This window comes from Anopheles cruzii, chromosome 2, assembly GCF_943734635.1.
Source record: "Anopheles cruzii chromosome 2, idAnoCruzAS_RS32_06, whole genome shotgun sequence".
In the NCBI taxonomy this organism is placed as follows: domain Eukaryota; kingdom Metazoa; phylum Arthropoda; class Insecta; order Diptera; family Culicidae; genus Anopheles; species Anopheles cruzii.
Window position 1 is genome coordinate 7,044,077 of NC_069144.1, and position 24,369 is coordinate 7,068,445.

General features: G+C 47.9%; 1 protein-coding gene across 1 annotated transcript; it reads right to left on the reverse strand.

The window, feature by feature from the left end:
- Nucleotides 1-23: 23 nt before the first annotated feature.
- Nucleotides 24-23,351, reverse strand: LOC128267439 (protein sine oculis). Its single transcript, XM_053004271.1, has 6 exons — nt 22,490-23,351; nt 12,393-12,603; nt 8,315-8,442; nt 8,004-8,108; nt 6,667-6,722; nt 24-989 (listed from the first exon to the last, which is right to left on the reverse strand). The coding sequence occupies exons 1-6, from the start codon at nt 22,811-22,813 to the stop codon at nt 302-304; spliced, it is 1,512 nt and encodes a 503-aa protein (XP_052860231.1). The 5' UTR covers nt 22,814-23,351; the 3' UTR covers nt 24-301.
- Nucleotides 23,352-24,369: the final 1,018 nt, after the last annotated feature.

Genomic DNA, 24,369 nt, shown 5'->3' on the forward strand with positions numbered 1-24,369 from the left:
TTTGCTACTATTTTCCGTAGTATATTCTATTCGTAAATTGATTACACAGAGGTGACAAAAAAGAATACTTTCACGCCTTCCACGCCGAGGGCCAAGGACAGTCGTCGTAATTGGGTTACGAAATCCGCTGTAACATTTTAAACTAATAAAATCGTGTTTTGAATAATTGCCGATACTTGTTGCTTTTGTGTTTTTGCTAATACGCCATCCTTTCCCTCGCTCTCTCTCTCTCTCGCTTTCGTTTGTGCCAATGCCCGCCATGCTGCGTCCTTCTCCGAGTGGACAGGAAGATCACTTAAAATCATAAATGCTGATAGTCGCCAATGTCGTAGAGCGGCATCGAGCCCATCACGTTGTGGAAGTGCGAGTACGCGGCCGCGGCCGACAGCTGGCCGATGGCGGCCGCCGACTTGTTGCCTCCCGACGGCGCAATGTTCATCAGATTGCCGTTCCGCGTCCCGAGCGGCTGCGGCTGGTGGTGGTGGGATTGCGGGTGCGCGGGGTGCTGCGCCTGGTGCTGCGAGTGGTGCGGGTGGTGGTGGGGATGATGGTGCTGGTGGTGGTGGTTATTGTGGTGCTGTTGTGCGTGCGAATGCTGTTGAGCTCCCGATCCTCCGCCGCCGCCGCCGCCACTTCCGGGACCAGTCTGGGCCGTCGTTTGGCCGGCATTTTGATGCGCATGGTGTTGCGACGCATGGTGTGCGTTGTGAGGATCGAGTGACCCACCACCCGCTCCGCCCGTCGGCCCGAGTCCCGGGATTCCCCCACCGCCAAGACCGTGGCCGAGCGGCGCCGTCTGAGATCCCGCTCCGGTTGAGGTTAGGGTTCCGCCGCTACTCCCCAAATGCAGCACGCCGCCACCGGACGTGCCGTGAAGGGAGCCACCACCACCGCCCGAACCGTTTCCGGCGGCCAGCGATGCCAGACTGGGCCCGTCCATGTCCGAGTCACTCGACGAGTCCAGGTGCTGCTTATCCGATTCGCCGGTGCTGCAACGAGAAACGGGGAAAATGGTGAGGCGAATTAATTCGAATGCAATTTACAAATCGCTTCCTAATTCCGCTATTTTCCGACGACGGGAGAAAGGACCGTGAAAAATGCTTTTCACTTTGCGTGGCGCAATCGATCGCGAATCGCGTGTAAACGTTTCCTACCACTTGCCACCGTGATCGATTCGATCCTTTGAGTTCTGGTCGACGCCGACTGATTGATGTTACGAATTTTGAGTGTGTGAAGGAGGAAAATTAATGGAAAAAGGGCAATCCATCGTCCGTCGTCACTAAATGAATGTTCTGGTTGGCGAAGGAGCTGTTCCCATAAAACACCACCGATTGACGCTTGATTTCCCAACAGAAGACAGCGAAATATAAATTAAATTGGAACGGATCTTCAACGGATACCGAACGCAAATTTGTTACCACTGGCCAGCCGGGCAGCCGGCTGGACGGCAGATAAATAATGGTTGATTTGTAAACTCCGCGTCACAAACAGTAAACAACCGGAGCGGAGATACGCGCCGGTTACGACACCGCAAACTTATGTTTTATGTTATCGGGCCCGTTCGCGAGCTAATGAGCGAAATGATAAAGAAAACACCCAACGTGCCCGCCGAGACAGATCCTGGGAAGATCAGCGCCGCACCCATCGGCTGCAGAGTGTGTGGCTAGTGTAAATAAATAGTGCACCGTCGGCCACAACAACCCGTGACCCGTGTGCCGGGCCGGTCGCGGCCCCAACATGAGCGGTTAGTTGTAATTAATTGGCCCCACCACAACGTCGGCACGCTGGCAATTTAAAGTTCACGCTTGCCGAATTAATTATGTCCACATTCCGGCCGTCGACGAGCGTGCCTTTAGGACTTCTACCACACCATTGTGAAAACCGTACGCGAAACAATTGGAGTTGTCGGCCTTGCGTGGCGCCAACTGGTGTTCCTGCACGCACACACACACACATGCGGGAAAAGCAAACTGTCCCGATGCTGAGGATACTTGGCTCTTGGCTTCGCTTGACTCATTAGTGGACTAATAAATTGTCTACCAGTCGGCGGACGCAGTTCCTAGAAAGTACCACCATCATAATAAAGAATCTAAAGCGTGACAGAAGCACCATAAACAATAGCCGAAAATAATTGCCCGTCCGTGTGGTGGTGAGAACAAGGAAGTGCAAGGCTCTATAGAAGTGAAACCAGCACTTTAGCTGCGAATAAAGGCGGTTATTTTCAATTCTTGATATGTTTTCTGAAACCCGGATTGAAATGAATGAAGCAAAAGTGCCGCCGGTAAAAGATCTCATTCGCGACCTTCTCAAGTAAAGGCTTATTGGAAAGACGAAAGGCTAAAATTGCTTACCAAAATAGCAACAGCATCAACAGCATTTCCTTAACATTTTTAAAGCTAACACGTCGCCTAACGATTATGATGCCCAATCAACTGCCTGTGGATTTGCTTAATTTACGAACCCAAATATGCTTCCGATGCGTGTGACACGAAAGAGCGTCATTATCCTCGGTCGAAGAAGCTTCACTGTAAACAAATTAATCACTCCAGAGCGCGGGCCTTCCAGCGACTCATTACAGTTTAGCCGTTTTGTGCGTTTAATTCTCACCCATTATGCAAATAAAATCGTCCCACCCGAAACCCGGGGCGCCCATAACTCCAGGGCCCAAACTCTCCAAGCCATCGTGTGTCAAGGCCATCATAAATGTCAACGTTGATTATCATCCTTCAACAAGCGGCCCGCGATGCACATGCACATGCAACTCCACACACACGCACACGCACACACAATGGTAGGCGGTTTCCGCTTTTATTTGTCGTCGTCGTCGCTAAAAATATCATCCCGCTCACTCTTGCGAAACGTTTCTTCTCGTCCACGCAACTCGTATGTTGTCTCGCTTCCCCGCCACACATACCCACATCAGCGTGTCCTGCGGGGCTTCCTTTCCGCCCTTTCCTATCCCGGTTCCCATCAACGGTCCAATCGGCGACCCGTGCGACTGTACCTCCGGCATGTTATCCGATACGCCATTAATTTCCGAGACCCGAGCGAGTGTACCCGCGGCCGACGTCGACGGCGGCGGTAGCGGCGGAGAGTTACTATGGCAACTCACCGCGGAACACCATACTGACGTAAACCACTGCTGGGTTGTGCAATAAGTTTTGCTAAAATAACGGAGGGCGCTTCTGCTACCCTTTTTTCTGTTATGTTGGTTATTTTTGAAGGTTGAAAAGCAAAGGAAATTTATGAACGAATTTATAACGAGTGTATAAGAACTCTTCGACTTGAATTAGTAAATTAAAAAGGGGGTTTGTAAATTTAAACGTGGTCATACAAGCCTTGAAGACGATTCATGTCAAGGACTTCCAAAAAACAGTAGCAACACCTGGAAGCGCAGGAAAAATACAGAGTATCGCATAGGAAAATCGTCCAGTGACTGAAAGAGATTTAGTAAAAGCCCTAGGCATCTCATTAGGCATTGGGACACATTCGAATGCAACTTTCTCGGCAACATTTAGAGTGTGTTCGAAAGGATAAAGTGTATTTTGTGCATCGAATCATCACTATGGATGACACTTGTGTCAATCACCATGATCCTTAATCAAAACAAGAGCCTAAGGAGTGGTGAGAACCTGCTTCTTCAGCCCTGAAACGAGATTGTGTCCAAAAATCGCCCAATAAGGTGTTGGCATCAGTTTTTTGGATGGGAAAGGATTTTTTTCGTTGATTACTTGCAAACTGGTGCAACAACAAACTCTTAATATTATTATAAAAAGAGTCCCGCTTTGCAGAAGAAAAAACTATTTTTTCATCAGAACAATGCACCGTGTCACAAGAGCATTTTGACAGCGACTAGCGACTTCCATCTGTTTCCAGACCTTCAAAAATCATTCGTGGAAACGTTTCTCATCAAATGACGAGGTCGTATTTTAAAGCCCTTTCAGATTATCACTCAGAGATGGAATTCATAAATTGGAATCTCGTTGGAACAAGTGATTGATGTTCGGGGAGACTATACTGAATTTCAAACAATAAAATTGTGTTTTTCTTATCGGAACACAAAACTTATCGAACAGCCTGGTGTGCTGTTCTTTTCGCCGCTCCAAGCGAGAGAAAGAGAGAGATTGCGGCCACAACCTTCGGGCGTTGGTGTTGGTGTGTGGCCTGCCGACGGGACACGAATATAAAACACAATTAAACCACCCCATTAACGGGCGGCGCGTATCGTATATGGGGTGGTCCGAGCGGAAGAAAACGAAGCAAACACGAGGGGGCCCCACAACATGGAAAAATGGGAAAAAGGCGTCCCGGGACCGGGGCCAGAAACCATCATCCATCCACCGCCGGCCATGTCGAGGATCAGGTTTCGCGCCACACAGCTCTCGAACCTTTTTGTTTGCGCCAACGCGGCGTGTGCTGTTATGCTCTTTTCGCTGTCCTTTCCCGGGCCGAGCCGAGCGAGGGGAACCTTCATGTGGGCGGTGTGTGGGTGGTAACGAAAGGTTGGGTGGTTGGATGGTGTACATAATATGGTGGTTGGCTTTTCGGCCCCCAAGCCCCAAAAAGGACCCGGAGGCCCAAAATTCGTTCGCACCGGAATCCCGCCCAAATCTGAAGCCCTAATGAGCGTGATCCTTCAAGGGACGCATAAACCACACATTATGCTCTCGATCAGCGAGCATCATTAGAGCAGTGAGCAGCAGGCAAAACATTCAGCAAACCCCGTGTGGCACATTCCAAACATTCCAACCCGCGTCGCGCCGAGAAGGAGGCCAAGGGATTCGCGTTACATTCACCGGAACCAGCGCGCCTCCCACCGAGCCAGTGTGTGTGTGCGTGCGTGTGTGTTTGTCAATAAGCGTCAATTTCCCAGAATCCTCGGCCCGAGTTCCTAATGCCCAGCGGGCGTGGAAAAACCACAACAAACGATGGAGCCCGGACTTTCTCTGGAAATCGTTGGCTTATGTTTCCGCCATGTTATGATGCTCGGCCTTCCTTTTTATGTTCCGCGAACGGGGAGCACGTGCGCCAACCCGACACCCGGGCGACACCTTCACGGTGAAAGCATAATAGTTGCTGCCCCCAGTTGGTATTGTTTTAAGGAGAATCGGAGTCGTTTCGGTGATTAACAATTAAGTACGCGTAAGTATAAATATGTTTTCTTCTTGGCGAACGGGCTTCTCCGATTCACGCCTCAACCATCTCCCAACGACGGTTGATTGGAGAACGTATAAATAAATAATAACGCTGTTTATGTAGCAGGTTTCTAGTGAAGCATAAATAAATATCGAAACGGTTCGACCACACAAGCGGGTTAATAAATTACCAACACTTTCCGGTTGCGTCGTTTGGCTTTGATTCCTTCGAGTGTTTATGGAAAAACAAATCGAAACATTTTGTCCAGACAACATCCCCAAGTTTGTCAGTCCCTTTGACGCACTTTCAATTTACACCGTTGCAGTGTTTGGGATTTTTTAAATCAAGCTTTAACAGTAGCCATTCGAGGATTGAACCCGCCGGCCAGACATCGATCATCTTGGTGTCCGATACGTTGCCCGGAAAACGTCACCAGCGATCCCCTCATCAATGTCGTGAATTAATGGAGAAAAACACAAGCGAACGATGAATGTTTAAGAAGAACTCTCTCTTCGAGTGAAACGGGGAGACAGAGAGAGGGGACGATCAATTCCTTCGATCGGAAAAACGTTGTGCCGAACGGGCAACAGTGACGACAACGCCGGCGATGACGAACCGGATGACGATGATGATGGCGGTCTTTTGGGCGAGGGTGACGGAAAATCCATATTGTGGCTGAAATTGGATACTTTTATTTACATTTTATTTATCTTCCCGTACCCCGGAGAGGGTGGCATCCAGCTGTCAGGGACTGGCCCGAGAAGGTGTTCCCCGGTCGGTTTGATGCCCGGTGGCCACAGCTCCGAGAGGGCTCCCCCTAGTTTTGTTGTGGCCCTCCAACATTTCGTGAGGGCACCACCCGAAGGACGAACTCTGGCCGTGACTCCGTGCGTGGCCGCCATTTCCGTTTCCGGAAAACAATGTAGCACACTTATTACATTGTATTCCAATTTAATAAAAATCCAATGTGACAGTTTGGCGCCATTTTCGCCTACTTCATTTCGATCCCTCGAAACGTCAATCGGAATGGGCTAGTTAAGAATTGATTCCGAATTAAATTTACGATCAGTATGGATTAGCTGTCCATTACACTGATTCGTGGCTTGTGTTCTGTACAAATTATGTTACATTCGGCTGTAAAAGACTCTCGTTCAGACTCGGGCCGAAAGTGTCCATCAAACGGCGCCCGAAGGCCCTTCTCTGCGCACCACAGATCATTGCCGTCGATCGACAGTCTTTTCATCCCGTTTTTTTTTATGAGAAACAATCACGATGGGCTACCAGATTCCACAAGAACCGAAACGAGCAACGGCATTAATGAAGTCCCTGCTTCCGCTTCAAAACGGACTCCCTTCGTCGGAAGAAGAAGGGCATGGAAAAAAGGACAGTCAGAAAAGGAATCGCTCGTTATGTCCTCATCATAACTGTGCTACAAATTTTCAAAGACCCACGGGGAACAATACGAGAAATGGGAAACACTTTCCTAGAAGCGTGTTGGACTGGCTAAGGGCTAAAAGGCGGACTACTTACTCCTTGTGCTCAGCTGCCCGGTCCCGCTGCCGTCGGTTCTTGAACCAATTCGAAACCTGCAAATGGGACGGAACAATAGCGAATAAATAGGAAATAAATATAAACTGTGTGACGAAGGATCATAAATCGCCTTCGGAATGAAGACGTTGGTGTGAATTGTGAACTAATTGTTTCAATGTACGGAGATCGGTGCTAACGAGGGTTAATTTGGGCGTGGATGGTCCGATGGTGGTTGATTGTCTTGAGAAATTCGTTTTGTTCGCATTGTGGCCCAAACAATCACACCTCTTGTTAGTTCATGGGAATCAAGTGACTTCTATTCGTGCACTCCTTAAGGTTTTCTTTGTAATGAAGTTATTAATAGGGATACATTTAAAGAGTTCTTGAGTTCAGTTCAACGTTACAGTTCCTCTAGGCAGTGATCGTAAAATTCCATCACCAAAAACATCGACCAACTGGCATTCCCGAAAGTCCACCCCGAAAATAAGGCCCAGGGCTTAGATTCGTGTCCCACCTTAGGGGATTACATTACATCGTTGGAACTCCAGTCAACCCCGGGGCTCAGCACATAGCCACCTATCATAGCCATCGATCGCGCCCACCGGGATGACCCACCTCGGGCCATCCCGGGGTCCTTATTGCATTACCACGATAACCATCGTCGGCCGCCGCCGGACAGCCGGAAGATGGTCGGGCCAGCATAATTCCTTCATCCTGACGCCAGTTAATCCTCCCCGGGGCCACCGATTCCTTCTGTTTCGATCCCGCAAAAAAACAACAGACAAAGTGAGCCATCGGCGCGGTGTAAGTGATACCTTTGTTGCGGATCGGGAATTGAGGACCCAGCCCCGGCAGGAAAAAACAACCCAGACAACATAGAAGTGTGGCTCTGGTCCGTTTCGTTCGAAAGAATATTATTAATGGTAATAATAATAATAATCCGATCCAATTTCTCCCACAACGCCACGGTCCGTCGGCAAACGGGACCGGCAAGGAATGACTGGGCCCCGGAGTTTCGGAATCAAAATCCAATATCAGGCATTCTGGCGCACACACACACACACAGGTGGCGGAAAATGCAGACAACAACAGTCTTATCAGCGAACCGTAACTATCGAATTTCCTATCAACCCGCCCTAGACCAGAGGTCCTCCGGCACCGGCGTCGGGACTTTGGAATGGCTTCCGAGCGGGCCGAAAATGGGCAGACCAAGAACCATCCGACGGGTAGGGTCGGGAGCAAAAGGGAATCACAGAACCGGAGAACCGAAAGGGATACGAAAGAAAGTGATCCTGCCAAAGTGAGTGAGGTCCTGCGGGGAGGACCTGCCAACTTACCTGCGTCGTCGTTAATCCGGTCGCTTCGGCCAGCTCCCGTTTTTCCCTCGGCGACGGATACGGATTATGGGTGTACCAATCGCGCAGGACCGATCTCGATTTTTCCTGCGTTTGTTTTTTGTGACGTTGAAAACAAGAAATGAAATCGGAAAAAAAGTATTCAAATCAATACGACGCCAACCTTGATCATGGGATTTGGGATCACGAAAGCCTTTCGGTTGCAGGTCCTCGATGAGATTAAATTACGGAGCCCTTTTGGAGTTTTTCGAACAGGTTCCTAATATTAAAAGGTTACCAAACATGTAACGTACCTTAAAACAGTAGCTCGTCTCCTCTCCGTCCCAGATGGTGCGCGGCAGAGGGAATTTGCGCCTCACCCGGTACTTCCCGACCGCTCCCAGTGGCCGACCGCGGAGCTTTTCCGCTTCCACGTAGTGTGCTGTAATTGAGCAGAGAGTTTAATCAGATATTTTGCAGGATAACGGACGGTAATTGGGCGCCATTTAAAAATGGAGATTTAATTAATAATACGTTAATTGAACCATCTCTTCAAAAGGTATCCTGTATCTTATTGAGGTGTGCTCTTATCATTGTATATACTCGCCACATAATATTAATTTTCTTCTCTTAATTTTTGGGTTAATACTTCGTTAGTTTTCAACTGACCTATTGTTAATAAATTTCAATTCATTTGCGTGTATTATTCATCGATAAAATCTACAATCAAATAGCGAACAAAATGGACAGAAATAATGGTAGCCATAGCAATATACAGGAGGCCATTAACTAGTTGACAATCTATAAGTTGACAGGGAATAAAAATACGCAAAACGGATTAATATAAACAATCAACTTTTTAAAATCGATTAGTTGTTGTTGAAGTTATTCATTAAATCTATTTTGATCGTTCTCCCTGGGACACCCCTGTATTCCGTTTCAGTTGAAACGTAATTAATTAAATCTAAAGCTCATCGCATTCGATGTTGAAATGACCATTTATATGGTTTACCCACAGAGCGATGGTCAAGTCAAACATGTCTTAAATCTCAATTATTCAAAACTAAACATGAGTTTTGCATATTATCCACGGTGTTTTCTAATTCTTTCTCGATTCTTCGCTCGGGCCCGGGGGCGGGAAAAGAAAGCACCATAAATTAGCGTAACGCCATCGCGACGAACGCCGCGATAAGGAGAACTAACTTTCTGGTCCGCGCTGGTAGCCATCGTAAAATTTTACAATATTTCAAACATCCAAACACCACACAATCGGAGGTGGGTTCGCCAAAAAATATGAAGCCCGTAAAAAGCCTGGTCGCCAGCCTGCGCATCCTCACCGCGTCACACTCTGCCTCTCCGAAGACGTGTGAAATGTGATTAAGCCCCGACGAAGGTCCCCATCCTCGTCCCGTCCCGCCAGTGGGAGGATGTCGTCCGGGGCCCGCGTGAGGGCGAAGCGAAAATTGGTTGATTTATTGGTGAGAACAAATCGATCGACCGCGAGCGCGAACGACAAATACGCGAAGGGGCTCAAATTTGAATAACAAATTGGGGATATCGTTTGGCCGGCCGGCTGTCCGTGTTGTGGTTGTGGTCTTCTCCTTCCGCGACGGGCCTGGTGCCTTCGTTCGGTGGCCGTCACGTCGTGCAATCGGAATGCAGGCAGGCTCGTCCGAAGGACCCAGGAAGACATAAAGGTGCCATCAGAAACACATATAAGTAATTAACGATTGGATTTCATCGGTGGGTTTGTTTCTTCAGAACTCTGGGTCTGGCCGTGGCGATCACACGAGATCACTTGTTGATAAGCGGGCTGTTTGGGAGTCACTTATCGCCGAACCAGTTTTGATCACAAATTCCTACAGAATTGATGGTTTTCTAACAACTTTTTCAGTCTCCAAACAGTCGAATAACCTCAAAGATTGGCAATTATCAACCCGTTCGGTTCTCCACATTGCAACAATTCTTCTAGTTAACGGACTTTAACTTAATCGGATCGTGCGTATCGTTGGGGATCCACGAGAAGAAGACGACCAAACAAACGACAACACGAAAAAGCTAGCCAAGAAGTTATCGCTCTGCAGGCTTCTGGCCGTGTCACGTTTTACGATTGCCTCAGCGTCTTGGGAGCAATAAAAAAGTGGAACCTGATATCCGGCCGGGCGAGGCGTCAGGTCTTCTCCTTCGCTCCTCCTTAGGACTTGAAGGATTTCACAGACCACGCTCTCTCTCTGTCGCTCGCCATCACTTTAGGAACCGTATCGAAGATCTGATAGCCCTTCGCGGTCCCCCAGGATAGGCGCACGAGAGCGCCCGGGGATCAGTTACTGGCGCGCGCGTTCCGGGCGTTCCGGGCGTTATCAGTGCGCTCCGATCGCACGATCACCCTTTGCGACGCACACGCTACGCTCCACGGTGACATGTTGGCCCACCCGAGAGGACAAACGTCGCGGACCGGGGCGGTGTCCGTCGGCTCATCAGCTGGCTCGGACCGGGTCCACCCGAAACCGGCCGACCTTCCGCAATACGAGCACCGAGCGGGGGGCCGCGCGAAGGATCTCCCACGGTGGAGTCGGTGGGCACAACCCACCCAGCGCGCGAAGGTGTCAAGTTATTCCTGGCGTGGCGTGCCCCGGCCGCTCGATCGAAATGAAATAAAATGCTTAAAGGTCCATAATTTTTATAGACAAATAAATATAATTGCTTCTCACTCCGTGCGGTCAACGTCGTCGACGTCGTCCACGCAGCGTCCTCACGGATCGCTCGGTGCTGGACGACGATCATCTTTCGATCTCTCGCTCTCTCACTGTGGTTCCTCGACGCTTCTGGTTGGCTTTAACGGCACGCGGAGACGCTCTCCGACAGCTCTCTACTGTGTGTTCTTTCTTTATGTTGTGTTATGTTGAAAATTTTCTTTATTTGTTTTCTATCGCCCAAAGGAGACCAAGTGACCGACCTCGGAAACAGGTTTCCGGGGGCTTCAAAACGCTCCAAACCAGAAAGCCCCGGCAAAAAAGGCCGGCCGCGCTGGGACGAATAAAATATTTGAATATTTCTCTCGCAGGCTCACACGCAGGCAGGGCTTGGACCTCGGCTCTCGGGCCCGACCAACAACCACTGACCACAAAACAGCCACGCGGGAAGTCAGCGGGAAACCACTGGCGGACCCCGAGCCGGCGTCCCCGGGCGGATCTCCTATTTCTGCTCTTCTTGGAACGGACTTGGACGCGGACACCGGACTTGCGCTCGCGTTCGTGTGGTAGAAACAGATAATTTCTGAAACGTCTATCGCGGTCCCAAAAACTCCTCCCTAACGAGGGGAGGGCGAACCGCCAGAACCGTCGTTGTCGCCGTCGTCGAGAGCTGATCGATCAGAATATATTAAGTGTCAATCAAAGTTTCATACTCGGACCTTGCGTTGATTGACTGCGCTAAATGGGGCGGACCGAGCGAACGCGTTGTCCAAACGTTGATTGTCTGCGTGTCCACGTATCTCCCGCCAGTTCCGGTTTCCCGTGACTTTCACTACTGCGGTCACACAAGTGGTCCGATTCGGTACGGTAGCCCCCCGGGGCTATCATGACCATTAAGATTGCACTGGGAGGCAACGTGGTCCAGACATCGTGGGCAACCCTTATTGCCAACTGGAGCGCACCTTCGCATAACAGGACTTCCTGCGAGTCAGACATTGCATTTCTAGGGCTTCCGTGTGCAATCCACGGAAGGGCTTCAATACCCGAGGGAGAGCGACAGATAAAATTATGAATATATCGAAATTTTGCACCCTAATCCATTTGTGGCCGGGCAATGAGTTCACTTTTTGGCTTTAAACTCCATTTCTAAGTAGGCGATGTGTGGAACATGTGTTCCACCTCCAAGAGGCGCCCTTTCACTGATCGAACCATCCAGGCCATCGGGTTGCCATGGTTGCCACGGAGCAGAAGCCGCCTTCATCGGTGTGCAAACATCAAAGTAGCTACCGCGTTGCCGTCGAAGACGACGCCCTCGGTTCCCCCCCTCCGTCACGGTAATTGGATCTTCCGTGGGTGTGCGTCCGTTAACCCGGAGCCGGTGGCCACCGCCCTGTGGTCTCGCGGTGGCATATGTTTTCACTTAAACTCCTTGGCAGCTCGCCGCACCGAGCAAGTCAACCCGGAGGCCCGGGAGTCATACTGGTAGGTGGCCCCGGCCCCGTTGGGTGGCACACGGACACACTCTATCTTTAGACTGCTAGAGGCAGCGGCCAAGCGGCGATGGGCGCTTCAAAGAACCGAACCTGTTCGCTACACACTAGAGTCAACTAATGGGATACTAACGATCGGCAGCAGAACGGGGACAGTTGTGGAAGATTAGTTACGATTTTACTGGCCAAAGAATTGTCCAGAAACCTACCTTTGAGCCACAGGTTCTGTAGCTTGGCGTGGTTGTGTGGCGAGTACTGGTGGTGCTCCAGCAGCCGGTACAGCTCCTTGAAGTTCCCGCGATGGAAGGCGACCACGGCCTTCGCCTTCAGCACGGACTCGTGCAGTTGAAGTTTATCACACTGCGGCAGGGACCAGAGAAAGCGTCCTAACCGCTCCACGTTGCCAGCCTGCTGGAGGACCTAAAGCGGGGCGAAATAGGTAAACTATAGGTTAGTGAAAGTCACAACGCAGGACAATGGAAGTTATGGAGTACGATTCACACAAAGATTTAAATTGAATATATTAGGTTGGCTAAAACGAAATCCATTATTCACACGGTAGATACATTTTGGGATCGATATCTCGTGAAGTATCGATCGTACAGTTTCAAGTTTGAAGGCTCGTTTTAAAGATAATACTTTGCACTCCAAAAAATGCTTTCATTGGTTTGTTCCATTCGTTTCTGAGTTACAGTGGACTATGGAAGTCAACAAAGAGAAAAATCGGAACATTTTACAGTTTTTTTTCGATAAGGCCAGTATAATTATGGCCAAATGGAAAAAAAATGACCCATTTCTTAAACGGAGCGGTACTGGAGATAAGAAATTGAATTCATGCGACAATACTGTATGAAAACAATGTGGTGAAGCAGCTCAACCAGTGGCCAAACCAGGAATAACGGCTAGGAAGGTTCTACTGGGTGTATATGGCGAGACTTGAAAGGAACCGTTTATTATGAGTTGCTTCCGTATGGCCAAAAGCTAAATTCAGATCTCTACTGTCAACAACTGCACCGTTCGAAGCTAGCAATTGACCAGGACCGACCAGAAACGGCCAAGAGGAAACATGTTCTGTTCCATTAGGACAGTGAAATGTCTCGCCAGGTTGGTTGGGAAGTTTTAATGCATCCACCGTATAGTCCGATTGATCCGAAAAAGATTGCTGAACTTTTTCGCCAATAACGAACGAGACTTCTACGAGAGAGGCATTCTGACGCTACCTTTAAATAACGCAACAACTTTTCCAACAAAACGGTGCATATTTGACGCAAATCGGACAATTGAAAGCAGCTTAAAAAAGTTTTGAAGTATACGCAAAAATAATGGATTACTTTTTTCTCAACCCAATATTTGCTGTTCGATTAGACCTACGCTACAAGTAGGTGTTGCCCAGTTGGACACAAGAAATGCTTTGGCCGAGATACGAATTCCGAAAAGCCATTGAAATCCTAAGCGCGAAAAGTGGTCGGAAGTAAGCTCATATTCTCCACGAGGACGATGAGCCGAGCCGAACCGAGACGGTGCAACGATACTCGCCGTTTATATACTTCGCGATCCAGATCTTCGGCCGCCCTGCCGCGGGGACATATAAAATGGAAATAAATCAGATACACATGTTTCCCCGAGGACTGAGGAGATACCCCGGCAGACTTAGGGCCCGGCGAACGAACGCACGCTGCCGCCGCCGTAATCCAACTGACGGTAATATGTTAACGGTTATGACAAGTTTATTAGTTGCAACGCGCAGTGACGATGACGAGACCGGAGTGGCGCTGCCAAACGAGGACGACGACGACGACGACGACGAGTATGTTGGCGCATACTTTTCATATGCTGATGATGACGCAGAGGTACTTGGGCAAATTGCTGGCCGTGAAGCAAATTGCTACATCAATACGTTTATTGCTTGTCTGTCGTCAGCTAGGCGCACGGCAAAAGTCTGCAGAATGCAGCCGGCTCTCGGTCCTAGGAACCGTTTCCGATAAATAAAAAGCTGTGGTCTCGAAGGCATCCAATCACTTCACCCAATTGCCACTAAAAATTCCCACTCGACACGCATTCCGGAACAGGCTGTTTCAGGAAGTCCATAAATTGAGCCCCAAACGAGACGAGACAGTTCAACTCCCGGGAGACCAAACCCCGCTAGGCCGGAATACCCACGGGTCCAATAGCAAATAAAATTCACCCGCCAGCAGCATCCTCCCGAGGGAACGGCCGGGGAAGAATTGTTTTCCGAACTCAAAAATAAGTCGACCGACCGACCGTGTGACACGCCGGAAGTGGCCGGAGCGGCCCGGTATTCGATGTCACCGCGCCAGGCAGCGGGAGCGATCAGCAGCAATTTTCGTCAATTACGCCGATGACTGATTCGGGCCGACAGGACCGCCGAGTCGCCGGCCGGGAGAGGCCGCTTACAATGTTGTAAAGTGCGGCCAGTGGCTGGTGGCTAATAATAGGCAAGTATCGTCGTCGTCGTCGTCGTCGGGGCGGAATGCGTGTGCCTTGGCGAAAAAAGAGTGATAAAACATGCTTTTGACATTTAACATGCCATTTGCGGGAATAGACGCGAATGATGCTCCTAATTAATATGATTACGACACGGGCCGTCGAAAGAGACACGTGCTGTGTGTGGGGGGTGTTCCTACTTTGTGTGAAGGATGGTTCAGTTTGATTTAATCGCAACGGTACTGTTCGAAATAGATGACCTTCTTTATGAGTTCGAATGGCTTTATGACTTCGGTTTTCGTTTCTTCCTCTGCAGTATTGTGAAAATTTATTTAATTTTGTGCTTCTTTCAGTCAATGTTAACCCTTATTTTATGATCTTTATTAAATCCATTTGCATCCGTTCTTATGTTTGATTTGTTTATAGAATCAATCATGTCTAAGCAAGGGAAAGGATTATCATTTTATTGTCATTTGTATTTATTTTCATTATTTAGTCTATTCGTTTCAATTTTATATATTTTTTAATTCGTTCTTCTTTTTTCCAAGATATTAAAAATGACATTGTTTCGATTATTCCATGCATTCTGCATTCTTCCAATAATTTTGATTATTATGATCAACACCTTATACTTAACAACTAAAATAATACTTTTCTTACTATCTTTTTGGGGATTTTTTCTCATACAACATTTTGGGGACGAATTACTACCTAATGTCCCATTCGACATTGTTCCGCCCAATTTAAAGGCTTCCAACTAAAACCCCACATAGAGTTAAAAAAACCCCGCTAAACTGGAATTCTAACAGAAGATTGCGTACGGGCCAGACAACAGCTACTAACCAGTCGAGGCGCCACGAAGTCACCCCGAACTACCGAGTGTCCCCACCGCGCATACGCATTTGCGGGGCTGACAACATAGCCGTTCCGGTGGCCCAAAAGGGGGTCGGAACGGGACACCTTCACCCACCCCCCAGACCGGGGTCGGATATCGCACCGGCAATCACTTCCAATTCGGTGGGAAAATATTTTTCCAACGGCACTGCACTTTTCAAAACTGTGCCGAGTGCTGGGGTTTAACGCTTTTGTTCCTTTTGTCCCGTATGTTTTTAAATGTTCATGTTTATTTTTTATTTTCCTTGTTTTGTTTGACTCTTTGGTTTGGTGATCGTAACCTTTTTCTTCTTTTCCTTTTGGTTCCGATTTGATGTGAGGCATTCGCTGGCCAGTGATGGTCGATCTGGCTTCACACATTTTCGATTAGATAATACTTTACTTTTTTATTACGTTTCACTTTTATAGACGCCTGTACCGAAGTGTAGCGTACAATTGTATGAAGTAAGTAGCTTATAAGTAGTAGTTCATCTTATTTGCAGCTTATTATTGCACCCCACGCACGAGGCCGCGTCCAAATTAGTATTCGAAACCGAATGTCACTTGTGCTGAAATTCAACACTCGCTCTGACATCGTCCGAGTTATTAAATGATGGTTGACGAGCACACAAAATTCCATCGCTCCTGATCGCGAAAGTGGCCTCACATAAATTTATCCTCGTCATCCCGCGTCTAATGTGTGAAATGATCATAATGCTCCTGCCGCCCGCCCCGAACCGTCCGAGCAACGATTTGAAACGACCGACGGCCGGACCGACAGGTGAGCAACATATCGCAACATAGCAAAGTCGGGAGCGGGCCCGAGGCGCCTCGGCTGCCCACCGGCCGGCCAGCCCTCCACAACCCGGAATGGGAGACGAAAACTGACATGCATTAAATTGTATGATCTATTTTCGGATGCCATTCCGTCGTCGTCGTGGTCACCGCGGACGACGGACACGATATGAGATCATAAATCAGTGGTGCGGCCACCGCCGGCTAGTGGGACTGTGCCGTGTTCCGTTTCGGGTTTTCTGTCTTTGGTGAGACAAAAATTGCTACAACGTAGCAAAAATGCACACCCGACCGATGATCGTCGCGCGTGCGATCGGCAGACGACGACGGATTGACGTGGCGTGCTGTGGATTGGACAATTTTTGACCGATTTAACATCGAAGCGGAAGTTGAGTTGAGTTGAGATTTGATGGCCACCGCCCGATCACCTCCTCCTGTTCGCCCTGTGTCGCCGCAGGTCAAGGAGACGGAAATTAAGAGGGACTACAGCTCGTATCTAAAATCTCCCACGCTTGAGATCTTTTTTCGATTACTGTTTCGTAATGTTGGAGATGAAATATTTAGTGGCCAATTAAAAATAGTAACATGATGGTGGTGTGTTTCTGGAAAGGCCATCGTGGGTTCAAACAACACTTGTTGAATCTTTCTTTAGTGATTATGGTGAGATTTAAGGCCTAAGCCATTACATAATCATCTACAACCGTAAAACATGTCTGCCAGAGATAGATATTACATGAGAGCTTGCTATAGTCCCGTTGAAAGTATAGAGAATCGGACGCAAAAAACCTCCGCATATTTCCATTAAATAAAATCAGCAAACCCATCCCCAGGAAGGCGAACCAACTCGACTTTTGCCGGAAGGATCTGCTTGAGGCCCAACCAGAAAAGGCCAATTTCGTGCAGCTCGCCTACTTAACTCCTCTCTCGAGTGCTCTCTGCCGAAGCCGCACTTATGTTCTCGTTCCTTTTCCCTGCCGCGGGTCTCTCGCCTTATTTGCTCTGGAGTTCCACATCATTTCTTTCCACTTCGAAGGTCCGCGTGGACCATATATGTATTTCGGGCCGCATCTGTGGTTCACCTCGCCCTTTCGGCGACATTTGATCATAAAATAGCACAGCACTGCCAAATGCAGCTCGCACACAGCAAAATGGAGCGTTTAAGGACAGAAACCCTCAATTACTACGGGCGAATGACGAAACCGAGAGGCGAGAAGGAAGATGGGCACGAGAAAAGGGAAGCGGAAGTGAGGGAGGCCAAAGTGTTAAAGTGTTTATAAAGCACTTCTAAATGCAGCGTAAACATCTCTGGCCCTGAAAAAAAGGAAGTCCACATGCCTGGGCCCCGCTACCCGAAAGGGTAAACAATCACGTGTTTAACACATTGCGCGCCCACACTGCTGCACTGCTGCTGCGGGTCTCTTAAAAGGTTGCGGATGCCTTTTTTCTACTTCTTTGAATTTTTGCTAGAATTTTGGCTTCACAGTGACATTTCGTCCCGTTTTGGCCATTTGTTGGTGGACCATCAGCTTGGTGAACTCTGTTGACGAAGAGAAATTGGTAAAAATCTAATTTGGATCAGTTTGTCTTTGCGTCGTTGCTAACGAGGACTGCCCACGAAGAAAAGATCCACTTTGGAAAGATTTAGCAGTCGGAAGCGACAACATAGTTACTTTTTAATTTCGCTTATCCACAGCACAAAATATGTTGAAGCTCATTCGCCCTCAACAGGGCTGTGATTATAAAACGGATCGTGGACTGTGTTTGGTTTAAAATGGAGATGACCTGATCGTCTGGAGGTTCTATGAAAGAAGTAATCGAACATAAAAAACAGACCCCTGCTAGACATAAAATGGGCCATATTATAAATTTGATTAGCAAAACAACAAATTACTATATCCTAAGCCTTTCTCTCCTTCAGTAGGACCTTTCTCATCGTACATCACAAACTCGAAGAGAAACAGTGGCTCATTTTGATGAGTCATAGACGCTGGTTACTAGATCGCTCCTCGCGATCATCAGTGTTAAGTTGGAATTGGAATTTATTGGAATAAAATAAGTATAATCAAGTGTTTGATGAACGATATCAATTTAAGCATAGCGTTACCAATCCAGGAGCCACTATCAACAAACCCTTCCGCCGCCAGAAAGTGACCTGCAGCCCGAAAGTTCTGCACTGGTTCTCGCCTCCATTAGCTGCAACAACACATCCTCTAAAATCTAAAATCTCCTCTCCTCAAACTCCTTTCAACTCCTTCCAAATAGGGTTTCATCCAAAGCGGCAGAACAAAGATCACTCCTGACAGGCAAACCGACGAGTCGATGTCGGTGAATGAAAACCTACAAAACCCGTTCGTTCGGTCGAGTGCGTTTAATGTGCCTCGTTTGAATGTTGGTTTTGCGTGGTGGAAAGAAAAAATAAACAGACGGAGACGGGCGGGAGACCGCGGCAAGATTCATCCGGGCACACGGGGAAGCCATTCTGGCGACCCCGTGCTAGCATATGCGTGCGTGTGTGTTTGGGGAAACACTTTGGAGGTTTGCGCCGAGTCCTTCGACCGCCAGGAGCTCGGCGGTATGATTTCCGCATACCAACTTACCAATCCAAGCAATCCTTTTACTGCCACTCTAACACACGCTTCTAACCGTTAACCTCACCAGCCTGAGTCTGTGTCTAGTGGCACATCCCCCTGTGTGTGTGTGTACGATCACGTTTCGGAACCACCACAGACCCAGCGTGGCCACCACCAGTATAGGTTGACGGGAGAGGGCTCAAATGTCGTCGTTCCTACTTGGCTGGCTGCCGGCCCCGGGATGGCCAACTGGCGAATGATATCGAATTACCGTTTTCCCGGCCACCGTGCCGGTACCATCCATGTGTGCGCAGGTAATGTGTCCCCCGGGCTGTGTGTGTGCGTGTATGTTGGTTTCGTTCCGCCATCATTGTTGTGTCGATTTTTTTTTTTCGTTACCATTAAGACACTAAACGGAGCAGCTAAAAAGGCCGCACTGGCACTCCGATGAAAGGCGAAGCTTAGGCCGATGGCTAGACTTTTGATGGATATGAGAGGATAAAATTAAACCGATTAAAACAAGACAGAAGGATGTCTTGGGCACGAATCATGGCTTTTGGGGCCCTTCCACAGATTGAACAGACTTCTTTGTTAGTTGGTGGACCGTATGAGTTTAACCAATAGTCACGCTCTTGTTTGCCCACGCGAAGGAGTGTCTAGATTATGTCCCAAAATTGAATGACCTGAAGATCCAGAACCATCCCACGACACACATCAGGCAAACGATAATTATGCCACCTTTCCAGTCCCTCTCCCGGTGGGGTTACTTTCTGCTCCAAGTCCAAGAAGAACGCAAGGTCCCCGGGATCCAGGTCCGGGCGATCGAAACAATAACGTAAACGGTGACAGAAAACAAATGCCCAGAGAACCATTCGTGTCCGGCCAATGTCCGGGCGGTGGAAAGATAAACATTCCCCGGGGAGCGCGTAAATTTATCGATAGTACCCGCTGGGAGCCGGGAACTCCGACTCCGAACTCCCGGCCGCCGGAGCTGCTGGTGGCAGGTGAGAAGATGCGAGCCGATAATGTTTCGATGCCCCGTGTGCTGGTCAGTGAAGTCACACCAATTTACTGGCCGCTAACTGGCTGGTGGGTGAGAGGGCGGCGGAGAAACAGGTCTTCGTCGGTCGGTCGGTCGATCGGTCAGCCACAGGAAGCTCCCGATGGCGAAGGAGTCGCTGCGAGATCTTTCCCGGCAGATAGGGCGGCCCCCGACCGATACAAGAAGTACATTCGACGGTAGTGCGCACCGTTTGGGTCGTTCGTTCGTTCCGAGCTGGTCCGGCGTAACATACTAGCGTGTTCAATAAGTTTTGCGCCTCGATACCAGAGGGCGCTGGTAGGAGTGTAATTTTTTTTTATTGGATTGGTACACTCTTCAAATGAACGTATGGAAAGTTTCATTTCAATCGGTCACTTACTTTTTTTTTTACAAGCCATTTAGTATCGACATGTCACAGTATTTTTCACAATGGAAAAAACCAAGTATCGTGCAATGATTGAATTTTTATTTTTGAAAGGTTTAAAAGCAAAGGAAAATTATGAACGAATGTTGAAAGTGTATAAGGACTCTTTACCTTTAATTAGATGGTTAAAAGAGGGGTTTCTGAGTTTAAATGCGGTCGTAGTAGCCTTTAAGACGATCCATGTCAAAAACGTCAAAAAACAGACACAACATCGGAAATCGTAAAACAATACAGGATATCGTTTTCGAAAATCGTCTAATCACTGATAGAAATTAAGTACCATCCCTAGCCAACTCATTGAGCAGTATAACCAATATTTTGATTGAAGTTTTGGGTTCCTGAAAGCTGTTTGCAACATGGGTGCCGCATTTGCTACAAACGCATTCGAATGCATCTTTGTTGACAACATTTAAAGCGTTTTCGATTGGATAAAGTGGATTTTGTGCATTGAATCATCACTAGGGATGAGACTTAGGTCTATCATCATGATCCTGAATCAAAACAAGAGTCTAAGAAGTGGTTTGATCCTTTTTCTTCGGTTCCGAAACGAGTTCGTCCAGAAATTGCCAAAAAAGATGTTGGCATCAGTTTTGTGAGATGCGAATGGAATTTTGCTAGCGAATTACTTGCGAATTGATAAAACAATAAATTTTGATTATTTTTGTAACATTTTAGAGCAACTGCACGCGAAAATTCGTGAAAAAAGACTCGGTTTGCAGAAGAAAAACATCGTCTTTCATCAGGGCAATGCACCGTGTCACAAGAGCAATTTGAAAATGGCAAAAATCCGTGAATTAAAGTTCGAATTGTTGAAGTATCCACCCTATTCACCAGATTTGGCCCCTGGCGACTTCCATCTGTTTTTGAACCAAAAAAAAATCCTGCGCGGAAAGGGTTTTTCATCAAATAATGACGTCATAACAGCTGTAAAATATTCTGTGACATGTCGATACTAAATGGCTTGTAAAAAAAAAAGTAAGTGACCGATTGAAATTAAACTTTCCATACGTTCATTTGAAGAGTGTACCAATCCAACAAAAAAAAATTAGACTCCTACCAGCGCCCTCTGGTATCGAGGCGCAAAACTTATTGAACACGCTAGTATGATCGTAATTCGGTGATAAATGGTGATGAAGAGTAGCCAAACAAGAGAAGCAAAGGAAAATGCACGTTCGCTGCGGCCACTCGGTGGTGGTGATAAACGATCCTCCTGCATCGCATTGAACGATGATGTGAGCTGCGGCGTTGTAATTGACTGTTCTGTGGCCGATCCGAAGAAAATGGGGGAGCAGACAAATGATTGTGACTAACTTTGTTGGGGATCAGTGATCAGTGATCGGAGGAGAAGACCGGGCGGAAACTGTCACCACCTTCGGGCAGAGATTTGGTAGCCCAACTCTATAACTAAATGGCAATTGCACAATTGAGAAAGGGTTGTCTCTCGTTAGATTTTCATTCCAATTGGTCGCTAATCGGGTTTTCAACGTTTTTCCTAAACGAGATTTTCCTTACGCATCTGTTGTCAGTTGTTTTCAAAGCTGTCAAAGCGACCACAAAAACGGAGAAGTTCTTTGAAACCGAGAGTCCTTGGTCGGGACACTTCTTTCTGGCCGTCTCGATAAATTGAACAATGTTAGGTTCTACACTACGATGGCCAAGACTTCCACAAAACCCTTGGACACAGCTCTTCCGCCTTTTCGCCGCTTCCCGCCATCCCACGATCGGCCGATCGTGATAAGCCGCAGATGTTTGGAGCAAAATACGGAACCATTGTTGACTCCGTCGTGTTGACGACGAGCATAAAGAGCGAAATCTTGTTCCAATAAATGGTAGCCCAGCTACAGGGTCGTAAGCTCCATTATTCCATAATCCCGGACCTAAGGACCTAGGACAGAACCCGGGAAGAGAAAGGACAAGAACCTGGGAAGGCGTATGTGAGCCCTTTCTTCCGTTCTTCCTCACCAAGGACCCATTCAGGGAGTTTAAAGGTTAATATTGTGATCATTATGTCCCAAGTGTATGGCCCCAGTTCCACAAAGGCGATTTATGGAACGAAATGGTCCTTCAAGTCTCGGGCAAAATGAAGTGACAAGTTGACGCCAAATCCGCAATCAAAGTTGGGCACAGCTTTCGGTTTCCTAGTTTCCGCGGGCTCACCTCACACACACACGCCACCTGCTCCTGGGTGAAGCCGAAGCTGGGCAGCGATTCGCGATCCGCGGCACTGATGTTCCCGGCGCTGCCGGCGATCAGGTCCAGATCGGCGTCCGCGGCCCCGGCGACCGCGTTGTTGTTATTTACACTGTTACTGTTGTTGTTGTTGTTGCTGGTGCTGTTGCCGCTGTTGATCACCAACGATCCTCCGGTGGCACCACCACCGCCCCCCACTATCAGACTGCCACCCTGCGGGCTGAACGTTGGGGGCGTCTGTTTGGCGCTGACCGATAGCTCGTAGTAATCACTCGACGGATGTTGCAACATTTTTTTTGCTTTCTGACGCGACTATGGAGATCACTACGGGAGCCGGCGGCGATGATTTAAATTAACTTATGGTTTCTAATCCCTAATTTCGGTTGTGCCACGCATTAACTACGAAGTAGATATGGAACATTACACTTGTTTATCACTTTCTTCCGGTTTGAACAGCAAAACACGCACACACGTTACGATTCGCTCGATTTTCAGGAAACGAACACTCGGCAGCCCACGCGTGATGAGTCACGATCGCGAATCAACGAGCAATTTCGCACACCAACAGCAGCGCATCGTTTGCGTGATCTTTGTGCGCAATTTCGGGAACATTTTATGCCCTACATCCGGGGACACAGCAACACGGGGCAGATTCTAAGATATTATTTTAATCGACTAACTTCAGCCACAGATTGCACACGGAAGGAACCACGTAGATTGTGAACCACGGACACCGACGAACCGAGATCTTTCTTTCACTAGAATTTTGATTTCTTGCCCAGCTAATTCCTAATTTCTTGTTTCGACCACCACCACCAAAACACCCGAACCACTTGGCGGGGATGCTGTGAAAATGTTCACAACGATCCTTACGCGCGGAAGATCTTCTCTGTTCGACGTCTAAAAACAATTTCCTTTTACTCCCGTTTGAATATTTGATATTCAACTTTGGCATAAAAACCTCACTTTTGAACCTGACCTTTCTGAACCGAAACTGACCAAGTGCCGAACGGGACAGAATGACGCTATTACCGAATACCGAAAGAAACAATTAAATAAAATCACATTTAAATTTAATTTAATAAGAGCAAAAAAAAAGCTCATGATAAAAAGCAAAAAGCACTTTAGCTACTGATCAGCATGATTATCGTTGTTCGAAATCATTTTTTAAAGTCTTACATACTTTTGTCACGTACTGTAACTCTCTCTCTCGACACAGCATTACACACACACACGAACACGGCACACAAAAAGGGGCGGGAACATTTGCGAACACACACACACGCAGGCGCAAATCATTTTTTGGGCGTCACGTCGTGTCCTGCGCAAAGATCCTTTCAAAAAACGGGGCGAAAGCAAAGGCGAGAAGGTCCTTTTATGTCCTGTGGCTAATGTGTCCTGTTTAACACAAGGGGTTGGCCAGAGAGGACGAAACAAAGCTAGATACACATGGCGAGAGAGAGACGAGACGACGAGATTAAAAATGGCGGTCAATCCAAGGTGGAAAGTGGAGTTTCATTAGGGTGACCAGACAAACTTTTGGACACCTAAATTTTACTTTCAAGTTGGTTGGTTGGTTGGTAGAAAACGTAACTCTGAATAAAGGAAAACTCTCGCAGGGCTCGGTTTGTAATTTCAAAATATGTGTTTATATATTTGAGCTTTCATTTATAAACCTATACACATCAATTTTAATATCTATTCTGCATACCATCCCTTCACCATCGGCGTTTGGGCTTTTACTCGTCCCGTTTGCGCTCCGTTACTATTCGCCGTACACAACCCTATCCCGGAACCTGCTCTGCGCTCCTACATTAAGCTACCGTTTTTTGTTTAAATGTCTTACA